Source organism: Camelus bactrianus, chromosome 9 (assembly GCF_048773025.1).
Source record: "Camelus bactrianus isolate YW-2024 breed Bactrian camel chromosome 9, ASM4877302v1, whole genome shotgun sequence".
In the NCBI taxonomy this organism is placed as follows: Eukaryota; Metazoa; Chordata; class Mammalia; order Artiodactyla; family Camelidae; genus Camelus; species Camelus bactrianus.
Window position 1 is genome coordinate 62,588,590 of NC_133547.1, and position 21,437 is coordinate 62,610,026.

At 49.4% G+C, this 21,437-nt stretch overlaps 1 protein-coding gene across 1 annotated transcript; it reads right to left on the reverse strand.

The window, feature by feature from the left end:
* Window positions 1-13,023: 13,023 nt before the first annotated feature.
* CA7 (carbonic anhydrase 7) lies at window positions 13,024-21,437 on the reverse strand. The gene is made up of 7 exons (XM_074371229.1): window positions 21,292-21,437; window positions 18,558-18,755; window positions 15,711-15,829; window positions 15,097-15,192; window positions 14,926-14,988; window positions 14,258-14,413; window positions 13,024-13,797 (listed from the first exon to the last, which is right to left on the reverse strand). The coding sequence occupies exons 1-7, from the start codon at window positions 21,329-21,331 to the stop codon at window positions 13,675-13,677; spliced, it is 795 nt and encodes a 264-aa protein (XP_074227330.1). The 5' UTR covers window positions 21,332-21,437; the 3' UTR covers window positions 13,024-13,674.

Genomic DNA, 21,437 nt, shown 5'->3' on the forward strand with positions numbered 1-21,437 from the left:
GCAAATGTGAGTTAAAATGAGATACTGATTTTTGCCAATCAACCCAACGAACACTGAAAAGTGATTAATACCTAATGTTGGTGAGTGGGCATTATTGCCATCTTGGCAGGTGGCAGTGTAAATTGAGGCTGCTCCGTGGGACAGATCTCAGATCCACTAATTCTACTTCTTTTAATTTATCCTAAAGAGACAGCCAAAGGTAAACTTTACACGTTTTCTAAAATAACCATACATATACATGACCCCATCTGGTATGATATGTTGTATAATCAGAAAAAAAAGAAGCAAAACTGTATTTTAAAAGCAGTCAGAGGAGAGATGGGTGCAGGAAGATAGATTTCTGAGATGATTCTGGCCAAACTCTGATGCTTAAGAACACAGGTAAGACCATCTATGGAAAGTTAGGAAAGCTGCATTTGAAGACGACCTTGTGTCAAGAGGAACTGAGAAGGTGGCAGCAAGTTTTTGCCTAACTGTTGAAATGATAACATCTGGCCTGATATCTGGGAGAGTTTATGAAAACCTCAGATGTCTTTCTTCTTTGCCAATGTGAGCGCACCCTTGGAGTGTTTCTGTGGCATCATTGCTTCCCAAGGCAGCTGAATAAGCCCAGAAAAGCCTTCTTGCTGATCGGAGCACGTTTGTGCCCTGATACAGTTGTCCCAGGGACCAGTGCCATTCCAAATCAAGTGATTTAACTTCATCACCTTTTAGCCAAGCAGGTGACTTTCTCTGGCACTGTCCTCTCCCAAGCTGACCACACACAGGGGCCCACGCATGTGCACCCCCTCCACTACCTCCCTTTCCTTCAGAGAGAATGGTTACCGATCCCTGCAAAGCGGCAAGTCTTGAGGATGCTCATGAAAAAGGCTTAGGAATTTTTGAAAAATGCAAGTCCTCCCTCAGCCCTCTGAATCCTGGCCTGAAGCAACAGCACTGACAGACTTACTGGGTTGTCAGGAGGCCTCACAATAGTTATGTTAAGCTCCTAGCTCATAAAGCCAAGCTAAAAATTGCCCTTCAGTAGAGCCTTTGGGGGAAACATGACCTGTGTTTCTGTCCCTTTAAGGTTTCTCCAAACACAAGTCCATCTTTTTCACCTGCCTGAGGGAACAGCTGCACCTAAGGCTGAGATCTAGGCCAGAGGGACACCTTTTCCTGTGACCTCCAACTAATCATTCCCTTTGCCACCACCATCCTACACCCATCCTCACTCAGACCTTATTCACTGGCGGGCCCAGAATTTTCCGTCACCCTGGAGGCCCGAGCCCAAGGCCCCACTCTGTGTGATCCTGGGCCAGCCACTTCATCCCGCAGAGCCTGTGGGGCCTACGTAGAACTGCTTGGAGAGGGCAGTTGCGTGGGCCTTGGCATTGTCATTTGCACTCCATGTTGCCAATGACATATCCTTTCTCGAAAGTAAATTTGGAGAGAAGCTGAAGAACAGCTCTAGGGATCTAGTGTGAGGAAGAGGAGGAAGTTGGGAGACAGCCCTGGAGCACCGCCCCCACCTCCAAGCCTGGCTTCCTGTTCTTTCCCTCGCAGCGCAGGCCAGTGCTACTCTGCGCAGGTGATTCTCCAGGAGACTGTGGGTCCCCTCCCGCCACTCCTGTGGAGGCCCCTAAGGGCGCCCTTTTCAGGCTGGGTTGGTGGGTGTGTTGCAGGAAAAAAGATGTGGGGCATGAGAAAGGCTGTGTACCAGGTCACCCTGGGATGTGCCCCACCAAGTGTGGGTCCTTGGCTTCACGCAGGAAAGAATTCAAGAGCGAGCCACAGTTGAGTAAAGGTAGATTTATTCAGAGAGATACATTGAAAGGCAAGAGAAAGGCCACAAGGTGTGGGGGTTGTGTGCTCAGAGTAAAAGTAGGTACACACTCCATAGACAGAGTGTGGGCCTTCTCCGAAGAGAGAGAGGGCAGCAGCCACAAGGCACCCTGTTGCCAGTTTTAATGGGCTTGGTGGCTTCATATGCTAATAAGTGGAAGGACCAGTCTAACTACCCTGAGGAAGGGGCTGGGATTCCCAAGAAGTTGGCCATTTCCCACTCTTTGACCTTTTATGGCCAGCCTTGGGACTGTCGTGGCACCTGTGGGCATGTTATTCACCATGTTAATATACTACAATGGATGTATAATGAAGCTCAAGGTCTACTAGAAGCCAAATCTCCCACCATCTTGAGCCTCAAGGCCTACTGGGGTTGAATCTTCCACCATTTTGTTGTTAATTTCTGTATCATTCCTTGAATGACTGTGCCCTGCCCCCTTCCTGTTTCACTAGAACAGTGCTGAGATTTATGTCTGATAATGTTTTGCCTATGTTTTCTTCTAAAAGGTTTATAGTGTCTTGTCTAATGCCTTTAAGCCATTTTGAGTTAATTTTTGTATATGGTGTGAGGGAGACTGCTATTTTAGATGGAAGAATAAGGAAGGGTTATCTGATAAGATAGGCTTTGAGGAAGTTAAGGAGTGAGCCTGGCAGTATCTGGGAGACAGCATTCTGTGGAAAGAAAATAAGAGGGACAAAGGTCCTGGCCTTGCTAACCAAGGGAAGGGCTTGAATTTTATGGCCAGGGCTGCCTGTCGCATCTCCAGCCCTTGGGCTAGGGCTGAAGAGAATTTGAAGGAGTATCTCAGCCATGCTTTCCTACAGTGTGCCCCTTGGAATACAATCCCAGAAAATGTTCTGAGAGAAAAGGACCACATCCATACTACTCTGCCCTGGGAAAGATTTACAGTGAACAGCGGCTTAGTCTAGGCGCTGAAAGATCATGCAGTAAAAAGTATTCATCCAACTTCATTGCAGCAATTCCAAACATTTCACCACGAACCTCCTTTTTGCTGTAAAAGCTAGTCACATCTGGCAAAATCCATGTACTTCATGAGATGCCCACCCATATATCCATTCTTGGAAAAAGCAAAATAGAGTCTGGAGACCTAAACTGATTTTGCCAAGTCCCCCTGGGACCCCACTTTAAGCTGGTGGCTGAGAGAGGTCTGGGCCCTGCTGTCTGGACTTGCAGCCAAGCCACATTCCTAGAAGCTTCTTATCTACATTTGGTAGCCTGAGGGGCTAGTTTGGCCTTCTCCAAAGCCAGAAGGAGAGCCCCTGTACACTGTCTGGGGAAGATGGTTACCCTCTCACCATACTGTGTTTTTGTTTAGCCATCTTTAGGTAAAGACTATAATTTAAATAGGAACTTCATCTCCGTGGGTGCTAACAATGTATGTGTCTTTTCTGAGCCTGGTCCCCCAGTGGACCATGCAGGGCTGGTGCATTTCAAACACACTCATGGAAAACCAAATATACTTTAACCAGTCAGTAGCCTCCATCTGAACACCTCACTTCTCATGGAAGGCTGAGAATCCATAGACTGGATATTTTTTTTCTTCCCTGCTGAGGACCAGTGTGGCACTGTGGCCTGGGGGCTCATTTATGAATTGTCAAGCTCCTGAGCTTTTTGTTTTCCAAAAGAGAAGAGGTGTCTTTGGCTCTCAGAGGGCGCCCTGTGTAATGTGGTGATTTGAGGCCGGGCCAGGGTCAGGCAGGCACGAGAACCCAGCACTGCCATTAGTTGGATACATGACTTGGGCAAGGGGCCTCCGCTGAATTTAGAGCCTGTGTTGCTCCATCAGCTGAATGAGGGCAGCCATTCCCATGTATGTTGGTGGGGGGCCCTCCCCCAGCTGTGCAGTGACTACAGAATGGGGGCAGGGGAGAGCACACGGGGGCGTTGAAGCAGAGCTGTCCTCCTTTCCTTGACTCTGGAGCTATTTCTGTCTAAAAAACTAGGACCTGTCACTGTAATCAGGGTACCCCAACCCCCAGCCATGCTGGAGACTGGGTCAAATTTAATTCAGCTTTTTCCCCAAATGCAACTTCAGTTCCATATAACTACCTCCAGGACTTTGTCCCTGTTATTCCCCTGCCTGGAATGCCCTCCTCTATCCTCTGTACCTTTGAGGAACAGTGGGGCCACTGCCCCAGACCTCCATGTATGCCCTCTCCCCAATAGCCCAGTGGTCTCAGTGGCACTGAGTGGCTAGCTGCCTGCTCCACCCGATGCTGGACCCCCTGGGCAGCAAAGGAAGCAATAGCTTAGGATGCCAGTGAAGCAGGAGCACCAACAATAGCAAAAAAATGTTTTAAATGTTTTAACAAGTAGTAACCTGCTGGGCAAGTTTCTTTCCCAGCACAGCTGGGCTCGGCCCCTGCTCATGGATCGCTGGCTGGGATGGACCAGGAACCAACCTACACGTGGCCACAAGGGGGCGTAAGTACACTGTGGGAAGCGACTGAATGACTGGCTTCCTAGAGCTGGTGGAGGGAGAGTGTGTGTGTGTGTGCGCGCTTCTCTCCACAGTGCTTAGCACGAGGAACTGTCAGTGATGGGAAGGCTGAATGCATTTTAAGGGGCCTAGAGAGCAGTGTCTTTGCCTTGGCTGTGGATTTAGGCCAATCCTGGTCCCAGCAACTCCCGCTATGTGACCTGGAGCAAGTATCTTAATCAATTCAGTAACTCAATTGCCAGATGAGAATAAGAATGGTGCTCACCTTAAAAGGTCTTGGGTCTAATTAAATGAGTCAGTCCATGGGTCATGTTCACTGGTGGGTCACACCACAGACATGGAGCACGTTCTCAGTGGCACCAGAGGAAGGTGCTTTAAAATAATTTGTTACTTAATAGTTCATTAAAGTTAAAGCCTAATGAGAGAAATCAGAATTATATTTACCTTCTTTATAGTTACCTGTCAGTTTAGTGTTGTTTTTATATCTAATTACACATGTGAGGGCCCTATAATACTTTCAGTGTGTGGCTTAGATAGGTTTTTGGCCCATGGAGTTTCCTGTAGGGGCTGCAGCTGAAGGGACCCCTTATGTCTGTTGGGGGGTGAAGTTCCTGAGAGGCCTAGAGCAACTGAGCAGATGTACATGCAGGGCCCAGGAAAATGTAGGTCCTGGTGGTGTCCTCTGAGGGAGGAGTTTTGGGGTGGTCCACATAAGGTCCCCCAACCTCCGTCCCCAGAGACCAGCCTGCTACCTCAGGAGCTGGTGGGAGACCCCACCTTAGAGTCCTCCACCGATGCTGTCACCCGTGCCCTCACCTCCTTCAGGCCATGTCCAACCCTCTACCCTGTTCCCTCCTCAGATGTGCCTCCCTGTGGTTCTCTGACCCCCAGATGGCCTCACCTCTCATCCCCTAGACTTGTGGTACCACCCTGAGAACATTTGGAGAATCTGGGAGTGGTTGTCACATGGTTAAGGAGACCCCTGGCATTTGGGGTGGTTGGGGTGCTAGGTGCCCTTAGGACAGATTGATACAACAAAGTCCTGCCCCACCTTCACCCTTATGTTTAGACAGGTGAAGAATCTGTTTGTCTTCATTTGAGCCTACAACTTTGTTCCATTTTATTTGGAAACACAATGTAATACTTGCTCAGCTTTAATATGTAGCAAATTATCATAATTTGTGTTGTTTGAAATGTTACCAGGAGTTGTTCACCATCTAGGAAAATCACACCATAAAGGCAACAATACTCAGATCCCTCTGCCTGAAATGCATTCAGAGCTGCCATGTTATGGGGCTTCTGAATGTGGGTACAAACATGCGAAGCCTTCTCACATCCTTATGCCCCAGTATTTACATGCTGACACATTTAATTTTATTAAAAATTATATTATTTGTATATACAATATATCTTAATATGTATTATAAACAAATGTCCTTTTATTACAACTAAAGTGTTACAGTGATTTTTTGAAAGTATGTGTGTAGATAAGATACATTTTCTTCAATTTTCATTGAAGGCTCATAATGGAAAGCTTTGCATTTATTATAATAAAAAGTAGGCTCTGAGGATCTCACAAACACAATATGAACAACAACAACAAAAAAAAACCAGACACCAAGAATGTTTCTGAAATGAATGATTTCATTTTGAAACCAGACAAGTGAAATTTATGTTATTAGAATTCAGGATGGTAGTGACTGTGGGGAGGTAGGAACTTGATGAGGACACGGGGGTTTTGGATGTTGGAAACGTGTTTTTGCTGATCTAGGTGCTGGTTCTATGTGTGTGTTCAGATTGTGAAAGTTTATTGGGTGTATATACTTCTCTGTATGTAAGTTATGCTTCCATTTGAAAACAACAATAAAAACCGAAGTTAACATCACCAGTAATCGGACCACTCAACATCATGTGCTGAAAACAATATGGGATCATTTTTGTGATATTCCCACGAAAAGTGCGTAACCTGAGTCTCTTCATGAGGAAACAACTGACACCCAACTGAGGGACATCCTGCTATGTCACTAGCCTGTGCTCTCCAACCATATCAAGGTCGTGAAGGACAAAGACACACTGAGGGACTGTCCAGAGAAAAGGAGACTCTAGGGACTGGACAACTGAATGCAATGCATTATCTGGGAATTTTGGGGAGGTTACAAAAACATCCTGAGGACAACGAGCAAAGTCGGAATAAGGTACATTGATTAGATAATAGTAAGGTAACAATGTTCATTTCCTGATTTTGATGGTTGTACTGTGGTTACATAAGAGAATGTCCTTGTTTTTAGGAAAAATCACTAAAGTATGTAGGGGTAAAAAGACATGATGGCTGAAACTTATTCTCAAATGGTTAAAAATATTTTTTGAAGAAATAGAATGAGAGAGACCAAATGTGATGAAATGGAGAGTCTGGGTGGCCAGTCTATGGGTATTCATTATAATTTTTTTTCAACTTTTCCATAAGTTTTTAAAAAATGTATTGTAGTATAGTCAGTTTACAATGTTGTGCATAAGTCTTAAATTGTGCTAAAATGAGAAGTTTTGGGGGTTAGGAGCTCTGGATCTGATACTGGAACCCTAAACATTGGCCATTCCTCAGTTCCTACGGCCGCAGCCCCACTTCTCCCTGGTGTCAGTGTGAAGAGGCCCAGGAGGAGAAGGAACTGGAGCCTGACATTTCCAGGCGTGGCGGTCAGATCTTGTGTGCCACAGGTGTTGAGGTCCATCTCTCAGGGCCCCAATTTACGACGAGGGCTTAGTGAAGTTAGCTGAGTTTGGTTAACTGTTTGTTGTTGTTGTTGTTCTTTTATAGTTTGTTTGTTTGTTTGTGAGTCTATTTATTTATTTACTAGTTTCTTTTTTTAATGGTAGTATGAAGGATTGAACCCAGGACTTCGTGCAGGCTAAGCACATGCTCTACCACTGAGCTATACCCTCCCCTTGAATTTGGTCAACTCTTGCCAGATGCCTGACACCTGACTTTCTTTCCTCAGAATGACCTCTGACCTCAGCAATTAAGGCAGGTGCCCCAACGACTGTAGAGCTGGCTGCTGTGCCCAGACCCAGCCCCAGACCCCTGCAGTTGCTGGAGCCCCAACTGGCACTGGCTAAAACAGCCAGGTTGCTGCTCAGCTCCACACCCGGCCCAGGATAGAAGGACCCATGTGAGCAGCTCTGTATCTGACCCTGAGCTGCACAGGAAGAGGGGTGCCCCTCTGGGTTGCCTCTGCTGCTCCCGGAAATCACAGGCTTCAGGATTTAGTGCTGGGGCCAGGGCTTCAAAAGCTTGGCTGCTCCCCAAAATATATTTTCAGCTCACCTGCCCCTGCCTGAAATTACACCATTAGAGCTCTGCTCTCCTAAGAGAGACATCATTTCCAAGCACTGACTTCTCCTACAGTACAGACCTTGTGTTGTAGGGGGTCATAGTTCATGGACTTGGGTAACACATTGAATGCCTTTATTTTCTGTAAATCAGTGAAATCTAGCTCTGATCCCCCATTGCATTGGGCTGGGAGGAAATTCAGCCCAAGTATTCTCCTGTCACATTGATAGGCAAAGGCCTGCGGGTCTTGGGAGGCTCTTCCAGTCATCTGTCCCACTGGTTTTGGCCCAGCACTATGTCCTCTTTCAGTTTAGGGGGCCCATTGGATGACCCATATCCTGAGATCCAGAGCTGTCTGGCCCCCAACTCAGTCACTGCCTGATTCTGCTTCTGGGAAATCTTTCTCTCCTTCATCACGTCCAACCTTAGGCTCCTCGGGCCTCCCACTGACACATTTTACAGATGAGAAGACTGAGACTGAGAGGTCACACAGCAAACCAGAAAGAAGATGATAAAGTCATTCTCCCATAAGGTGTAGGGCACTTGCCTTTCAGCAGAGGATCATGTCTTAACTGTGAACACTGTAGTTCAAATGACAGGATTCCGGGTTCCATGACAGGCAAAAGGGAGTTATTCAGGGTAGGGGTCTTTCTGCTGCATAAGGCTCTCCTGATGGGTGAAGAGCACTGGACAGGGAGTCATAAATCCTTGCTCTCCCACTAACTCAGACGAAACAGACTCTGTTGTCCGTGGGACTCAGTTGTTCTTATCTATAGAGTGGGGTCAGACCAGGAATTCTTTCAGCTTGGATGCTCTGGGATTCCCTGGGTACTTTAATAATCCCTGCCATGGCTTCCCCCCAGACTCTGCTCCTGAACACTCAGGAGCAGCAGCAGCAGCAGCAGCAAGGACCCACCCCACCCACACCAGGTCCCCCAGAGGCTGGGTACCTGGAGAGACAGGGCAGTGAGCCCTCTGGAGACACCCGTACCCAGAGCAACCAATGACGGATTACTCAGAGCAAGAACTGAGAGAGGAGGAGAAGAAAGAGCCCTTTTCTGAAGACCTGAAGGACCCCTGGGAGCCCAGTGGACTCTGGGGCCTTGTGTCCCCATGATTTTCCTGCAATGCCTGTCCCAAGAGGGCAGCTTGATAGGAATAAAGGGCCATCTGCTCACCCTCACATGCCTCTGAAGACAAAAACATTTGGGTTGCAGCTGGAGGGATTTAGATCAGACTTACAGCCTGCAGGCCAGGAACTGCCAGGGCACAGGCTTAAGTCCATCCTGCAGGACCAAGAAGGTGCAGCAGGAGGAACTGATAAATTGTACCTGCCAAAATATGCCCTTGAGCCTGTGTTGGAAGGTGAATTTGGGCCAAGATGCCTGGCACTTTCCAAGCCTCAGAGAGAGTCCTCTTCCTCCAACCTGGAAGGTCTTTAGCCCCTGCTCTAGACCTCCAGTGGCTCCTCTTGGCTCCTGCATGTCAGGGTAAGCTTCTGCCTAGCATTTGAGGCCACCAGAACCTGGGGACCCCTGTCCTGTGTCCCTGTGTCCCCAGTCACACATCTCCTCTTTGTTGATACATGCTGGGTAACAGCCAGGCCTCCCTCTCTGTCTGCTGAATGTTCCCTGCTGCTGAGGCTTCTGTGCCTTCTCTGGGATGCCAATGACTTTGCTCTGGGCCTCTCTTCCAGGAAGCCCTCCCAGACTAATCAAGTCAGGACCCTTCCCAGGGACACTACTACCTTACCACAGTCTCAACAGTCTCTTGTGGTCAGTTTCTTCCTGGGGGTCTTGGCCTTTCTCCCAGTGGAAGAGCAAAGGTCCTGCAAGGTGGCCTGGGACAGGGCCAGCCAGGCTGGAGTGAGGTGGGGAGTTAGGGAGGTTTCCTGGAGGAGGGAGGCCCTGAGAAAGAGAGCCAAGTTGGCATCAAATGTTCTGAGACTGCCCTTGTGGAGGACAGAGGCTTGGAGCAGATCTGACTCATTCCTGCCATTGTCTTGCCTGGCTCCTGGCCCGGCCAGAGGGCCTGCTTGGACACCTTGCTAGCAGATGGTCCTGCAAAGAGTGACATCTGTTTCAGGCTGTGCTATCCAGTGTGATAGCCACCAGCCACATGTGCTCTTGTGTACTTGAAATGTGGCTAGTCTGAGTTGAGATGTGCTATAAGTGAAAAATACACAATGGATTTCAAAAAATTAGCACAAAAAATGTAAAACATTGTGTCAATTTTTTATGTTGATGATATGTTGAAATGGTAAAATATTTTGGTTATAATTGAGCCCAATAAAATATATTATTCAATTTAAATATACTTGCTTCTTTTTCTCTTTTACATAAAAATTTTATTATTTTAAAATTTTATTTTATTTAAGTTTTCCTCCCAGTCTTATTGAAATATAATTGGCATACAGCACAGTATAAGTTTAAGATGTGCAGCATAATGATTTGACTTATATATATCATGAAATGATTATCACAATAATCATTTAGTAAACATCTATCATCTCATATAGATACAAAATTAAAGAAATAGAAAAAATTTTTCCTTGTGATAAGAACTCAGGATTTACTCTCTTAACAACTTTCATGTATAACATACAGCAGTGTTAAACTATAGTTATCATATTGTACATTACATCACTAGTACTGATTTATCTTATAACTGGAAGTGTGTACCTTTTAACTACCTTCATTCAATTACCTGACTCCTCTCTAGTAACCTCAAATCTGATTTCTTTTTCTATGAGTTGGTTGGTTGGTTGGTTGGTTGGTTGGTTGGTTTTTGATTATTATTGACCTACAGTACTGTGTTAGTTCCTGGTACACAATATAGTGATTTGATATTTCTATACATTTCAAAATGATTACCACGATGAGTCTAGTTATGATTGTCACCATACAAAGGTATTACATAATAATTGTCTATGTTCCTCACATTATACATCTCACACCTATGACATTTATTTTGCAACTGGAAGTTTGTAACTCTCAATCTCCCTCCCCTATTACTTTTCTCCCCCAACTCCTTCCCCTGTGTAAACCACCTATTTGTTCCCTGTATCTATAACTATTCTTTGTTTTGTTATGTTTGTTCATTTGTTTTGTTTTTTAGATTCTACATATAAGTGAAATCATACAGTATCTGTCTTTCTCTGTCTGACTTCACTTAGTACAGTGCCCTCTAGATCCATCCATGTTGTCGCAAATGGTAAGATTTCATTCTTTTTTGGCTGAGTAATATTCCAGTGTGTGTGTGTGTGTGTGTGTGTGTGTGTGTGTGTGTGTTACATATTCTTTTTACTAGAACAGTGTTAAAGAGGGTGCTGCCTATGGTTTCTTGTAGAAGTTTTATGGCTTCAGGTCTTACCTTTAAGTCTTTAACCCATTTTGAATTTATTTTTGTGCATGATGTGAGAGAGTTTCCAGTTTGAGTCTTCTGTATGTAACTGTCCAGTTTTACCAACACTATTTATTGAAGAGGCTCTTTTTTTCCCATTGCATATTCTTGCCTCTTTTGTAAAAGATTCATTGCCCAAATAAGTGTGGGTTCATTTCTGGGCGCTTTATTCTGTTCCATTGAACTATGTGTCTGTTTTTGTGCTAGTACCATGCTGTTTTGCTTACTGTAGCTTTGTAGTATAGTTGAAATCAGGGAGCATGATTCCTCCAGCTTGTTCTTTATCAAGATTGTTTTGACTCCTCAAGGTCTTTTGTGTTGCCACACGAATTTTAGAATTATTTGTTCTAGTTCTATGAAAAATGTCAAAGGTATTTTGATAAGGATTGCATTGAATCTGTACATTGTCTTGGGTTGTATGGTCATTTTAACAATTAATTCTTCCAGTCCACGAGCATGGTATATCTTTCCAACTATTTGTGTCTTCTTCAATTTCTTTCATCAGTGTCTTATAATTTTCTGAATATAGATATTTTACCTCCTTAGTTAGATTTATACCTAGGTATTTTATTCTTTTTGATGTGATTGTAAATGGAAATGCTTTCTTAATTTCTCTTTCTGATAAATCATTGTTAGTATATAGAAATGCAACCTATTTCTATATCTTAAATTTGTATACTGCAACTTTACCGAATTCATTGATGATTTCTAGTAGTTTTTTGATGGTGTCTTTAGAATTTTGTATGTAGAATATCATGTCAGCTGCAAACAGTGATAGTTGTACCTCTTCCTTTCCAATTTGGATTCCTTTTACTTCCTTTTTTTGTCTGATTGCTGTGGCTAGGACATTTTACTTTTTAAAATAGAGCTTCTAGAAAATTTTAAATTACATATGTGGCTCACATTAGATAATTTCCATTTTACAAAGGAAGACACAAGCTTCAGAAGGCTTGATTTACATGTGTTGCAAAGCCCAGGTGTGGAGGCCAGGGAATCTGCTCTAGAATTTTTGAGTAGAGAAGACTCCAAAAGGTATGCACTGCCCAGGCCCTTTGGCTGCGGGACAAATACTAGAAACTTCCATGCTCAAAGAGTCACATTCCCCTCTCTCATTGGAGTCTTGATCAACCAGCAGTACATCTTGCCTTTGAGTTGATGCTGTGACCCATGGACATAAGAGGCTCCCCAGAATGTCCAGACTGAACAGATACCACTATCTGATCTCCCCTCAATTCCAGGCCAGCTCCAAAGCAGTCCCCTCCCCTTCACCTCTCTCCTGGGCTCAGGCCCCAACACCCCACCACTTTCTAGCACACACTATGTGTCCACCCTGGTCAGCTCCTCCCTAGGTTTCCCAGTCCACAGGGAAGCCCCTCTCTCCAACCAGGGACACACCTTAGACTCCTCTCACCCTCACAAATTGCCAGATGCTATCTTTGGGCTCCACCTCCTATATCTCTCTCATCCAGCCCCCTCCCCCAACCCCTCCCCCCTGTTCTGTTTCTCCTAGCCACTGGCCACCACCTCCTTCCTGCTGCCACTCCTGCCTGCCCACCTGCACTCCAGGGATCCAACCCCTTTGCACATCTGGCCCTGCCCCTCCTCTCCGCCAGATCCTTTCTGACTATTAGCCTTGGGATTGAGTCCCAGGCCCTCCTCCAGGGCTCCAGCCCCACGGGTCCTTCTTCAGCCCATCAATGCTCTGGGCTCTCTCTCACCTGGGAGCTTGCACGCCTGCCCTTCCCTCAGCTTCAATATGCGGTTCCCTTCTCTCTGTTGTGGAATACTGGTGGGAATTTAATTTTTTACCAGATGAGGACATCACAGTGTGAGCTCGGGGTGGGGGTAGCTTTCCCCTTTTCTCCACCCCTGGGTCCCTGCCTTGCCCTCTGTATAACCCTCACCCATTCCTGCTCATGGCCGTCTCAACATACTGTGTTTGACTCACTGCCGTCGCCTCCCTGATGCCTAGAACAGTACTTGACATCACACAAGCACTCAGTGGGTATTTGTTGCATGAAGGAATGAATTTATTAATCATTGCATGGATGAATTGTCATGTCGGTGGCTTTGGTAGCTGGGTGGGGACAAAGGGAGATACTACATAAGCTGTAGCCAGTGCCTGCCTATGGCAGCAGGTGGCTGGAGGGAGAAGGCCATGTCACCTCCAGCAGGCTGGGTCCTGATTTTAATGGCCTGGCAGTGAGGTGCGTGCATGGCAGAGGCCTGCAGAAGAGGTAATGCTGAGAGGGCAGCTCTGCCCGCTTCTAATTATTGCTTGAGTCTTTTTGGCAATGCCAGCCGCCTGCCCCAGAGAGTTTGGTCTCATCGTCACAGTGTGAGCTCAGGGTGTGGCCGCTGCCACTGCCAATGGGGAAGACAAGAGGAGGTTCCCAGGGGCCTTTGGATCTTGGAGAGCAGAGGCAGCCCCAGGCTCGGACCATGCTCAGCTCCTGTCCTTCCTGTCCCCAGAGCAGCTGAAAAGTGTCCCTTGACTTGAGGGTCCCATCAAGAAGCCTCCAGGGTGGCCAAGGGGCAAGCCAGCTGAGGAGGGGGTGTCCACAGCCTCCTGAGGAGGTAGCCTCTGATGGTTTGGTGTCTGCTGACATGGAAGCCCTTGGGAAGATGATGCCCCGGTGGCTGGCTGAGCAAGTAGGCAGCTTAGGCTCGGAAGGAGGCCTTGACCACACGACCCTTCAGTGGCTGTGGCGGCCGGAAGTTGTTCACCATGTGGATTCTTTCATCATCCTCTGAGGTGAAAAGTAGGCTCCGGAACTTCTCCATCTTGAGAAGGCAGAAAAGATATTCAGGGTGTAATGGGGGTGCCATGGTCCTCTCTGATCCTAGACTCATCATCTGGCATACAGTGTCCAGCCAGCTCTGCCTCTCACTCCTCTTGCCCTTAGGATTTGTCCCCACTTCTCCCCATTCATTTTCTCTTTGGGACCCCAACCTTAGTTACTTACTAAAGAGTAAGTAACTGTTCCACCAAGTTTCAGTTCCAATTCTTTTTAGCTAAGAATTATCAGCAAATGCAGCTTTTAGATTCTAATACAGTAGGGGTGGTCCCAGGATCCAGGGATCTCCTCTTCCAGCCTGTGTTCAGGTCCTAATGAATAACAATCAAGCTGATTCCTACCCAAAACTATAAACATTTATTAGCAAAAGATGGAGCCTTGATGGTGGACACAGGGCTGTGCTGGAGTGCCGCCCTCCCTCCACCTGATGCTCTGGGAGGACTCACCTGCCTCTCAGAGATGCTGATGGGCTCCCGGAGCACAATCCACGTGACACTCTCGCTCAGTGGGGGCGTTGTCAAGGAGCCGGGGTAGGTCCAGTAGTGCCAGCTAGCAGGCAGGAGGCACTTGGGATTGAAGCAGCTGAACTGGGCCTTGGTGCCCTGCGACAGGGTGGGGAACCCAGGAATCAACATAGATCTCCCACCAGGATCAGACCAGCAGCCTCCACACTCATTTCTGTCAACAGGATTTAGGCTTATCCTTGGCCCATTGATGCAAATTGTGGGCAAATGTCTGTGATCCCAGACGACATCTCCCAGCCTGGGCCGGGCCCTCTCTACCCATCCCCTTGTATGTAAAAGCTGTGGCTTCTGAAGCCCTTTGGGCACCATTGTCTCTCCCTTCCTTCAACAGCCCTTAGGGGTGCTGCCTGTTGGGGGACCATTAATGTGACAAGCATCCTATCAATCCTATACCTAGTGCATGCTGGGCACTCAGTGGGGCCACTGACCCTGATGACAAGAACTGAGTTGCAGGGCATTGCAGGTGCTGACCTGCGTCCTTCACCTTTGCTGCCAGAATGGAGGAGTGGATGGGCCCACTCTATGATCTAGCCTCTTCCTCCCCCGCCACCAGGCTGCTCTGGGTCAAGGGCACAGTCCCCTGGTCTCACCTTAAACCGAACCATGTAGAGTGCATCTGTCAGACGGTTCATGCTGGGGTGCTCGTCCCCCGTCTGTCAGGGAGAGGGTAATGTGAGCCCAGCACCCACTGTGTTCTGGAACTAGGGGTGGTTCCAGGCCTCCCGTGCTCCTCTTGACCCCAAGTAAACCAACTCCCTCACCTCTAAGAAGACACCAACCACAGCCAGGCCATCAGGTGCTGAGGCCGCCTCCCCAAAGGTGCTGTATTTCTTGGCGTTCCAATGAACCAGGTGCAGCTATAGGGGCAACAACAGGTGCTTAGTGCCTCCCAGGGGTCATGGGAGCTCAGAGCCAGACTTCCCTCACTCCCACCAGACTCCTGGTTCCTTGGGCTACACATAGCATTTACCCTGTTCTGGGCCTGGAGGTACAAAAAAGAGCCAAGTGTGGGCAAGGGTTCATCACCTGCAGGTCAGCATCGGAAGAGGTCGGGGAAGATATGGCCGGGCGATGGCAGTGCATTCAGGGCCTTCAATGCCAGGCTTCAACCTTGAAGCATTGCCAGCAAGGCCATGGTGGGACTAGATTTGCCCTTCAGAAAATTCCTTCTGGACACACGGCCTGGGACAACAGTGGGTAGGGCTCAGGTGGAAGACCCTGTGCTAGGGGTGGGTGGAGGGTGTCTCTCCCAAAGGCCCCTGGGTGACCTCACTCCATCCAGAGCTCCAGACCAGGCACCTGTCAAGCCTCTGATTTGCCAGGCCCCTACTCCTTCCCCAAGTAGTAAAGGGATTCAGGTAGCGGAGGGTCTTACCTCGCTGGGGAATGACTTGCCATCCACCGTGTGCTCTGAGCCCACGCTGTGCTTCTTGCCCCAGTGGAAGTGGAACTGCTTGAGCCGGTAGGGCCCATCCAGGGGGCCCCCAGTCACCACTGCGGGTAGAAGAGGGCTGTGTAGTGATTGGTGTAGAGAGAGCGGCAGCACCATGTCAAGGTAGTACGCAGGAGGGGGATAAACTTTTTGTCTGGAAAACTCCTTGGGCTAAGTCAACTTGGATCCTCCCCACCCAGTTCCCCATGCCCTTCACTGGGCCAGGGCAGAAATCCTGGAAGCCTGTAGGTGGCAGAGGAGTCTTGTACCCACAGCATATATGTCTCCACCTGACCATCATCCCCACTCCTGCCCAGTTTCACATGGAAGCTGGTACCTTGCCTCACAGGTCCCCATTGTCACTAACAATAGATCTCCCATGTCTGGAGCCCTGACCCAGCCAGGTCAGAAGATTTCTTTTCTGAGTCCTCATAGTAGCTCATAAAGGACAGAACCTATTATTATTCCTATTTTATAAAAGAGGAACCAAGGCACAGAGAGGGCAAGCCATTTGCCCACAGCAAGGCACTGAGCTAGGATATAAGCCCGCATCTACTTGACGAGTCCAGAGCCCAAGGCTCTAACCACCAAACTGTGCTGTCTCCCCAGAACCTTGAGCATTCCTAGGACCTAATGTTGTCCTGAGGCCAGTTCCTGAGGGTCCCCACTCTAATGGTCAGGCCCAGGTACCACCAATGTCTCTCCTGCAAGGCCTCTTTGGCAGGCCCCACTTATGCTGGTTTTGTGACTTTCCCACTCTGATATGCAGTGAGCTGGGGCCATGCACAAGGCCTCCTGGGACTGATTGAATTTCAGCTGAAAGGGATCTGGCAGTGGAGGGAGCCCCAGCCAGGCCTGAATGTGAGCCCCTGGATCAGGTGACGGCCCTGGGCTCAGAGTTCCACTAGACCCCTCCAGGACGGCTGACCTGGGCAGGGCTTTGCCCACTGTGGGCCCCTTGAAGAGTAATACAGCCTAGAGGCCCCTTCTTGCTGCCCTGCCTTATCTGAGAAGCTGAGCTGTCCATGGCAACGCTGGCGGTTGACAAAGGGAGTCTGGGGATGGTGGCTGTGGGCAGGGGCCCAATCAGGCTGCCCCATTCTAGGGAGGCAGCAGCAGCTAGGCCTGATGTGGCCTGTGCGGGCCCACTCTTCTGAGCATGCCCCTGCCCAGGGCTCCGCAGTGCAGAATCTTAGAGTGTGAACTCCCTCTCTAACCCTTGAGCTTAGCTCCCTTAGCCTTCTCCCTCTTTCCTGACCATAGAACACACTGCCGTTCACTGTGTACTTACCATGTGTTCAGCACTTTGCAGACACTAACCCCCACAGTGATCTTGAGGGGGACACATTGTTAACCCTTTGACCGGATGTGGGACTGAGGCTCAGAAAGGTAGGTATCCTGCCCCAGGTCAAAGAGCTACTGAGTGGCAGAGCCCCAACTGTCTCACTCCTAAGCCCACTTTCCTCTCTCTGGTCCCCGGCCCCCTTAGGTCTGGGCATTCTGGTAGGGAAGGAACCCCAGCCAGGCCTAGAAGTGAGCCCCTGATCCAGAGGTGGGCTTTCCCCCACCAAGAGTGAGCTACTCATATCTGAATTGAGTCCTCAGTGCCCTCTGAAAGCTATTTAGAAGATCCAGCCATTTGAAATTACTCCGTCATAAACAGTGATCTAAGGTCATCAAGAGCCCCATGTCCCTCCCCAAAACTCTGGGTGAGAGGCTTTTCTTAAAATTCAGTACCAGGGAATGCTGTGTCTCTCTTCTGAGGCTCTGTTAGGTTTTCTCCCTTTTGGAACAAGAACTAAAACTGATCCTCTTTCCCTTTTTTCCTAGCCTACCAGGGAACTCAGGGCTAAGCAAAATGATCACTCCTATCTGGCTTTCCTCCTCTTCTCTGCCCTTTGATTTTCTATTTGAAACTTAAGTTCTCTTGAGTGCTTTAATTGTGTGTGGAGGAGGTGGGATAAGGGGAAATGGGGGCAGAGTTATCAGTCGCTTCCTTACATAAGAGACTCTAACAGTTTCCCTCCTTGCCCTACTCCACCCTCACAGGCCTGGTCATAAGGACAGAATCCCTTTACTAAGGAGGACTCCTGAGGCCTCTGTCCAGGAATTTCTCATGAAAGAATACAGACTCTAATCCCAGAGCAAAGAGACCTTGGAAAGAGTTGCCACAAGTTCCCACTGGCCTCCCTTTGGCCCAAGATGGTCAGAATCTTGAGGTTGTGGGTGGGTTAGAGAGAAGACCTTTGGAGCTGGACCAGGTTGGTTCTGGCCTTCCCCAGCTCACTATGTCTCTGCTTGCCCATCTTAGAGGCAGGTTCTTGAGGGGAATAAAAGAGCTACCTGTGAACTTAGCAAGGGGCCTAGCACACAGAATGTTTCAGCTCCCTTCTCTCTCTGCTGGACTTGGCCAGATCACACAGAGAGGAGGGTTTGGCCTTAGCCACACAGCAGGTCAGTGATGGGTCAGGGAGTGAAAACAAACCCAACCTAAAGCACTAAATGAAAGAGAAGGAAGAATATTAGCATTTCTTGAGCATCTGCTGTATGCCAGCACCACAAATGTCACTTCAGTTCTTTATTTTTCCTCTCCATGATCCTAGGAAGGAAAATAAGTCATAATGCTCCCATTTTACACACCAGGAGACTGAGGCTCAGCCCAAGGCTTCACAACTGGTAAGAAGTGGAGCCTTCCTTCCCTACCACAGCGTGCTGCCCCTCCTGAGCCTACCCAAAAGAGGGTTAGGACCCCAGGGGGAAGGGTGCCAGGGTCTGGCAGGGGCCACTTACCAGTTCGATCATCGCTGTCATTGAAGTCCACCTGGACAGAGTGGCCATTGTTGGTGATGCTGAGGGACGTGCAGGACTCATAGGAAAGCTCTAGTGGCTTAAGGCTGGGCGAGTACACAGCCTGGCTGGACACGATATTGATTGGTGACTGGCGGTCTCCCTGGGCAATGGGATACAGCTTGTGCCAGTGTGAGGGGCCTGCACGCAGGGAGAAGGCAAGGATTCAGGGAAGCCTGGATCTCTGGGCTCCAGGCTGAGGCCACCTGTAGGGGATAGTCTCTGTGGTGTCCTTTCAGAGCTTAGCCCCTGCTTTGGCGCCACGCAGTCTGGAACTCCAGTCCCACCTCTGCCACTTCCCCTCTCAGCCTCCATTTCCTTGTCAGTGAAATGACCTTACTAAAACTCACCATGCAGAGATGATAAGAGGCCCAGAGTGGTAACTCATGGAAGGGAGCATGATACAGCTACAGGCTGAGGGGCCGTTCTGGGCAGTGGATCCTCCCCAAAACTCAACACATGATCAGAGAAGCCCAGAGGCACCCAATGTCCCTGACCTGACCCTACCAGGTATCTGGCCTCTTCTTGCACCCTGGCCATGTTCCTGTTGGTGTCTGTGATAATAATAACTAAAGCTCACATCAGCCTCACTTTGGCTCTGTGACATGCATTTGCTCCTTGTGAAGCAGAAACAAGCGTGATCCCCATTTCACAGATGAGGAAACTGAGGGCCACTCACGCATGTGCACACGCACACTTGGGCACTGGTATAAACACACTGTGTGTACATACACCACCCCCAACTGCCCTCCCCAGGCACATTGCAGGTCTTTCATGTGTGCACACATATGTGCACAGTGACCTGAGCTCACTGCACCCACAGCAGCCAGACCCAGCAACACACATTTGTACAAACACACATGCAGCCCCACCAACTACATGTGACACACACATACACACCCTCACACACAGATAGCCCCTATTGCAAACCCAGGTCTTCACTAGGATACTACAGCAAAACATGCTCGTGCACACACACACACACCTGTCTGCACACCCACGGGCACCCACCACCTGCCTCCCAGAGGCTCCATCTGCAGCCGAGAGGCTCAGCATCTCCCTGGGGAACATCCTGAGATGCAGCCTATTTTTAGAGCTACTGCCGGCTGGTGCTTCTCTTCATTTTTTGGCTTCTTAAGTTTTCCTGAGAAAACAGCAGCAGGTGCCGACAGAGCTGTGTCCCCAATGGATGACTCAGAATCGTGGCCCAGACCCACTGGTTTATTTTTGAAGTCCTGTGAGCATGTCACATGCTGGCACCTCCATCATCTGTCTTCCCTCCCTCAGTGTCCCTGAGTGGATGACCCAAGTCTGGAAGAGAGGCAGAGGCTTGAGGGTGGCTGGCCATGAGACAGGCCCTATGGGATGCCAATGCTCGGAGCTGGTGGGTAGAACTGGAAAGAAGGCTGGAGTCAGAGGACTGACTCTGAGGGAAGCGCCCAGAACCTGCCTTGTAACAGATGCTGGGGGAAAAATGGTTTTCCATAGATTCTGTCAATCCGTCCCTTCTCTGCCTCTCTCCATCTCTGCTGGTCTCTGTTGTATTTTTCCAAACGTCTCTTTCTAGCTTTTGCATGGTCAGATCTAGTGTTCTCTTGTGTGCTTGTGTTGCCAGAGGGGGACAGAGACACCACAGCACTTCCCTAACTCCTTCTGGCCAGTTGCAACCTCCTGATCTCCAGACTGTAGCCCAGGACCCCTACCCACCCTCACAGAATACCTGCCTCTTCCCAGAGAAGTGGGGATGGGGGTTATTCCTTCCACCAGCACTTTCCCTTCTCCCTGCCACCACTTGCCTTGCCTCTGTTTTCTCCTGGTGGCCAGGAGCTTGGGTCCTCATTGTTTACCTTGATGAAGGCAATAAGGGTATCCCACACCTGCATCCCAGCTTGCTAAGAAATAGCCCAAAAGGAACTGACCTGCCCCAGACCCACATTCAAGCCATCTGGCTCTCACCTCCTGCCTCTTCTCCTTTCCTCTGCATCCTAAGGAAACTGAGGTAGGATCAAGGAGCTATTCTCCTGGTCAGAACAGCAGGCTGGCGTGGCCCACGGGCTCCCATGCCTCACACCAGGATGTGTTCATTCTGACCGATGCAGACACATCCGTGCTCCCCCAAATGCCCCCTTACTTCACTTCACATACCTGCCCACACACGAAAGCTCGGACACTTAGGCGGGGACACTGTGCCGGGGACACAGCGCCCTTGCCCACGCAGAGCCCGGCTCCCTGGAGGTCCCAGCACACACGCGGTGCGCGCTCCCCGCACAGACACCGCTCACAGCGCTCCGCCCAGACCGCCCCCCGCTGCCCCAGGCCACCTCCATCCGCTGCGCACGCCAAGGGGCGGGGGTAGTGTGGGTTGAATGAGTAAGTCTCGGGTTAGGTCCGAGTGCGCGCGGCAGTCAGGGGCTGCGCGGAGGAGGCGGCAGGACGTGCTCAGCCATCGGGTGGCTCGCGGGCGGCGGGGCTGATTGGGGCACAGAGTGGACTTTGCGCCAGATGCAGGGGAGCCAGGGCTCGGGCCCAGGCAGGAGGGCCGGGTTCTGGGGCTGGATGGGAGAGGGTTCCCGGTCCGGCCTGGAGGATGGGGTACTTGCGGGTCCCGCAAACCCATTTGAGCACGAGGGTTGGGGCGAGTCTCAGCGAGTCGAGGCGGGCCAGGGTCTGTGCCTACCGTCGTTCTGGCCGTAGCCCCAGCCGTGGTGGCCGGTCATGCCGCTGCTGTCCACGCAGCCGTGCACCTGCCGGCTCGGCTCAGTTCTGCTCGCCCGGGCTGCGGCTCCGGCCCCGCTCACTGCCGCGGAGCAGCCTCTTAAAGCG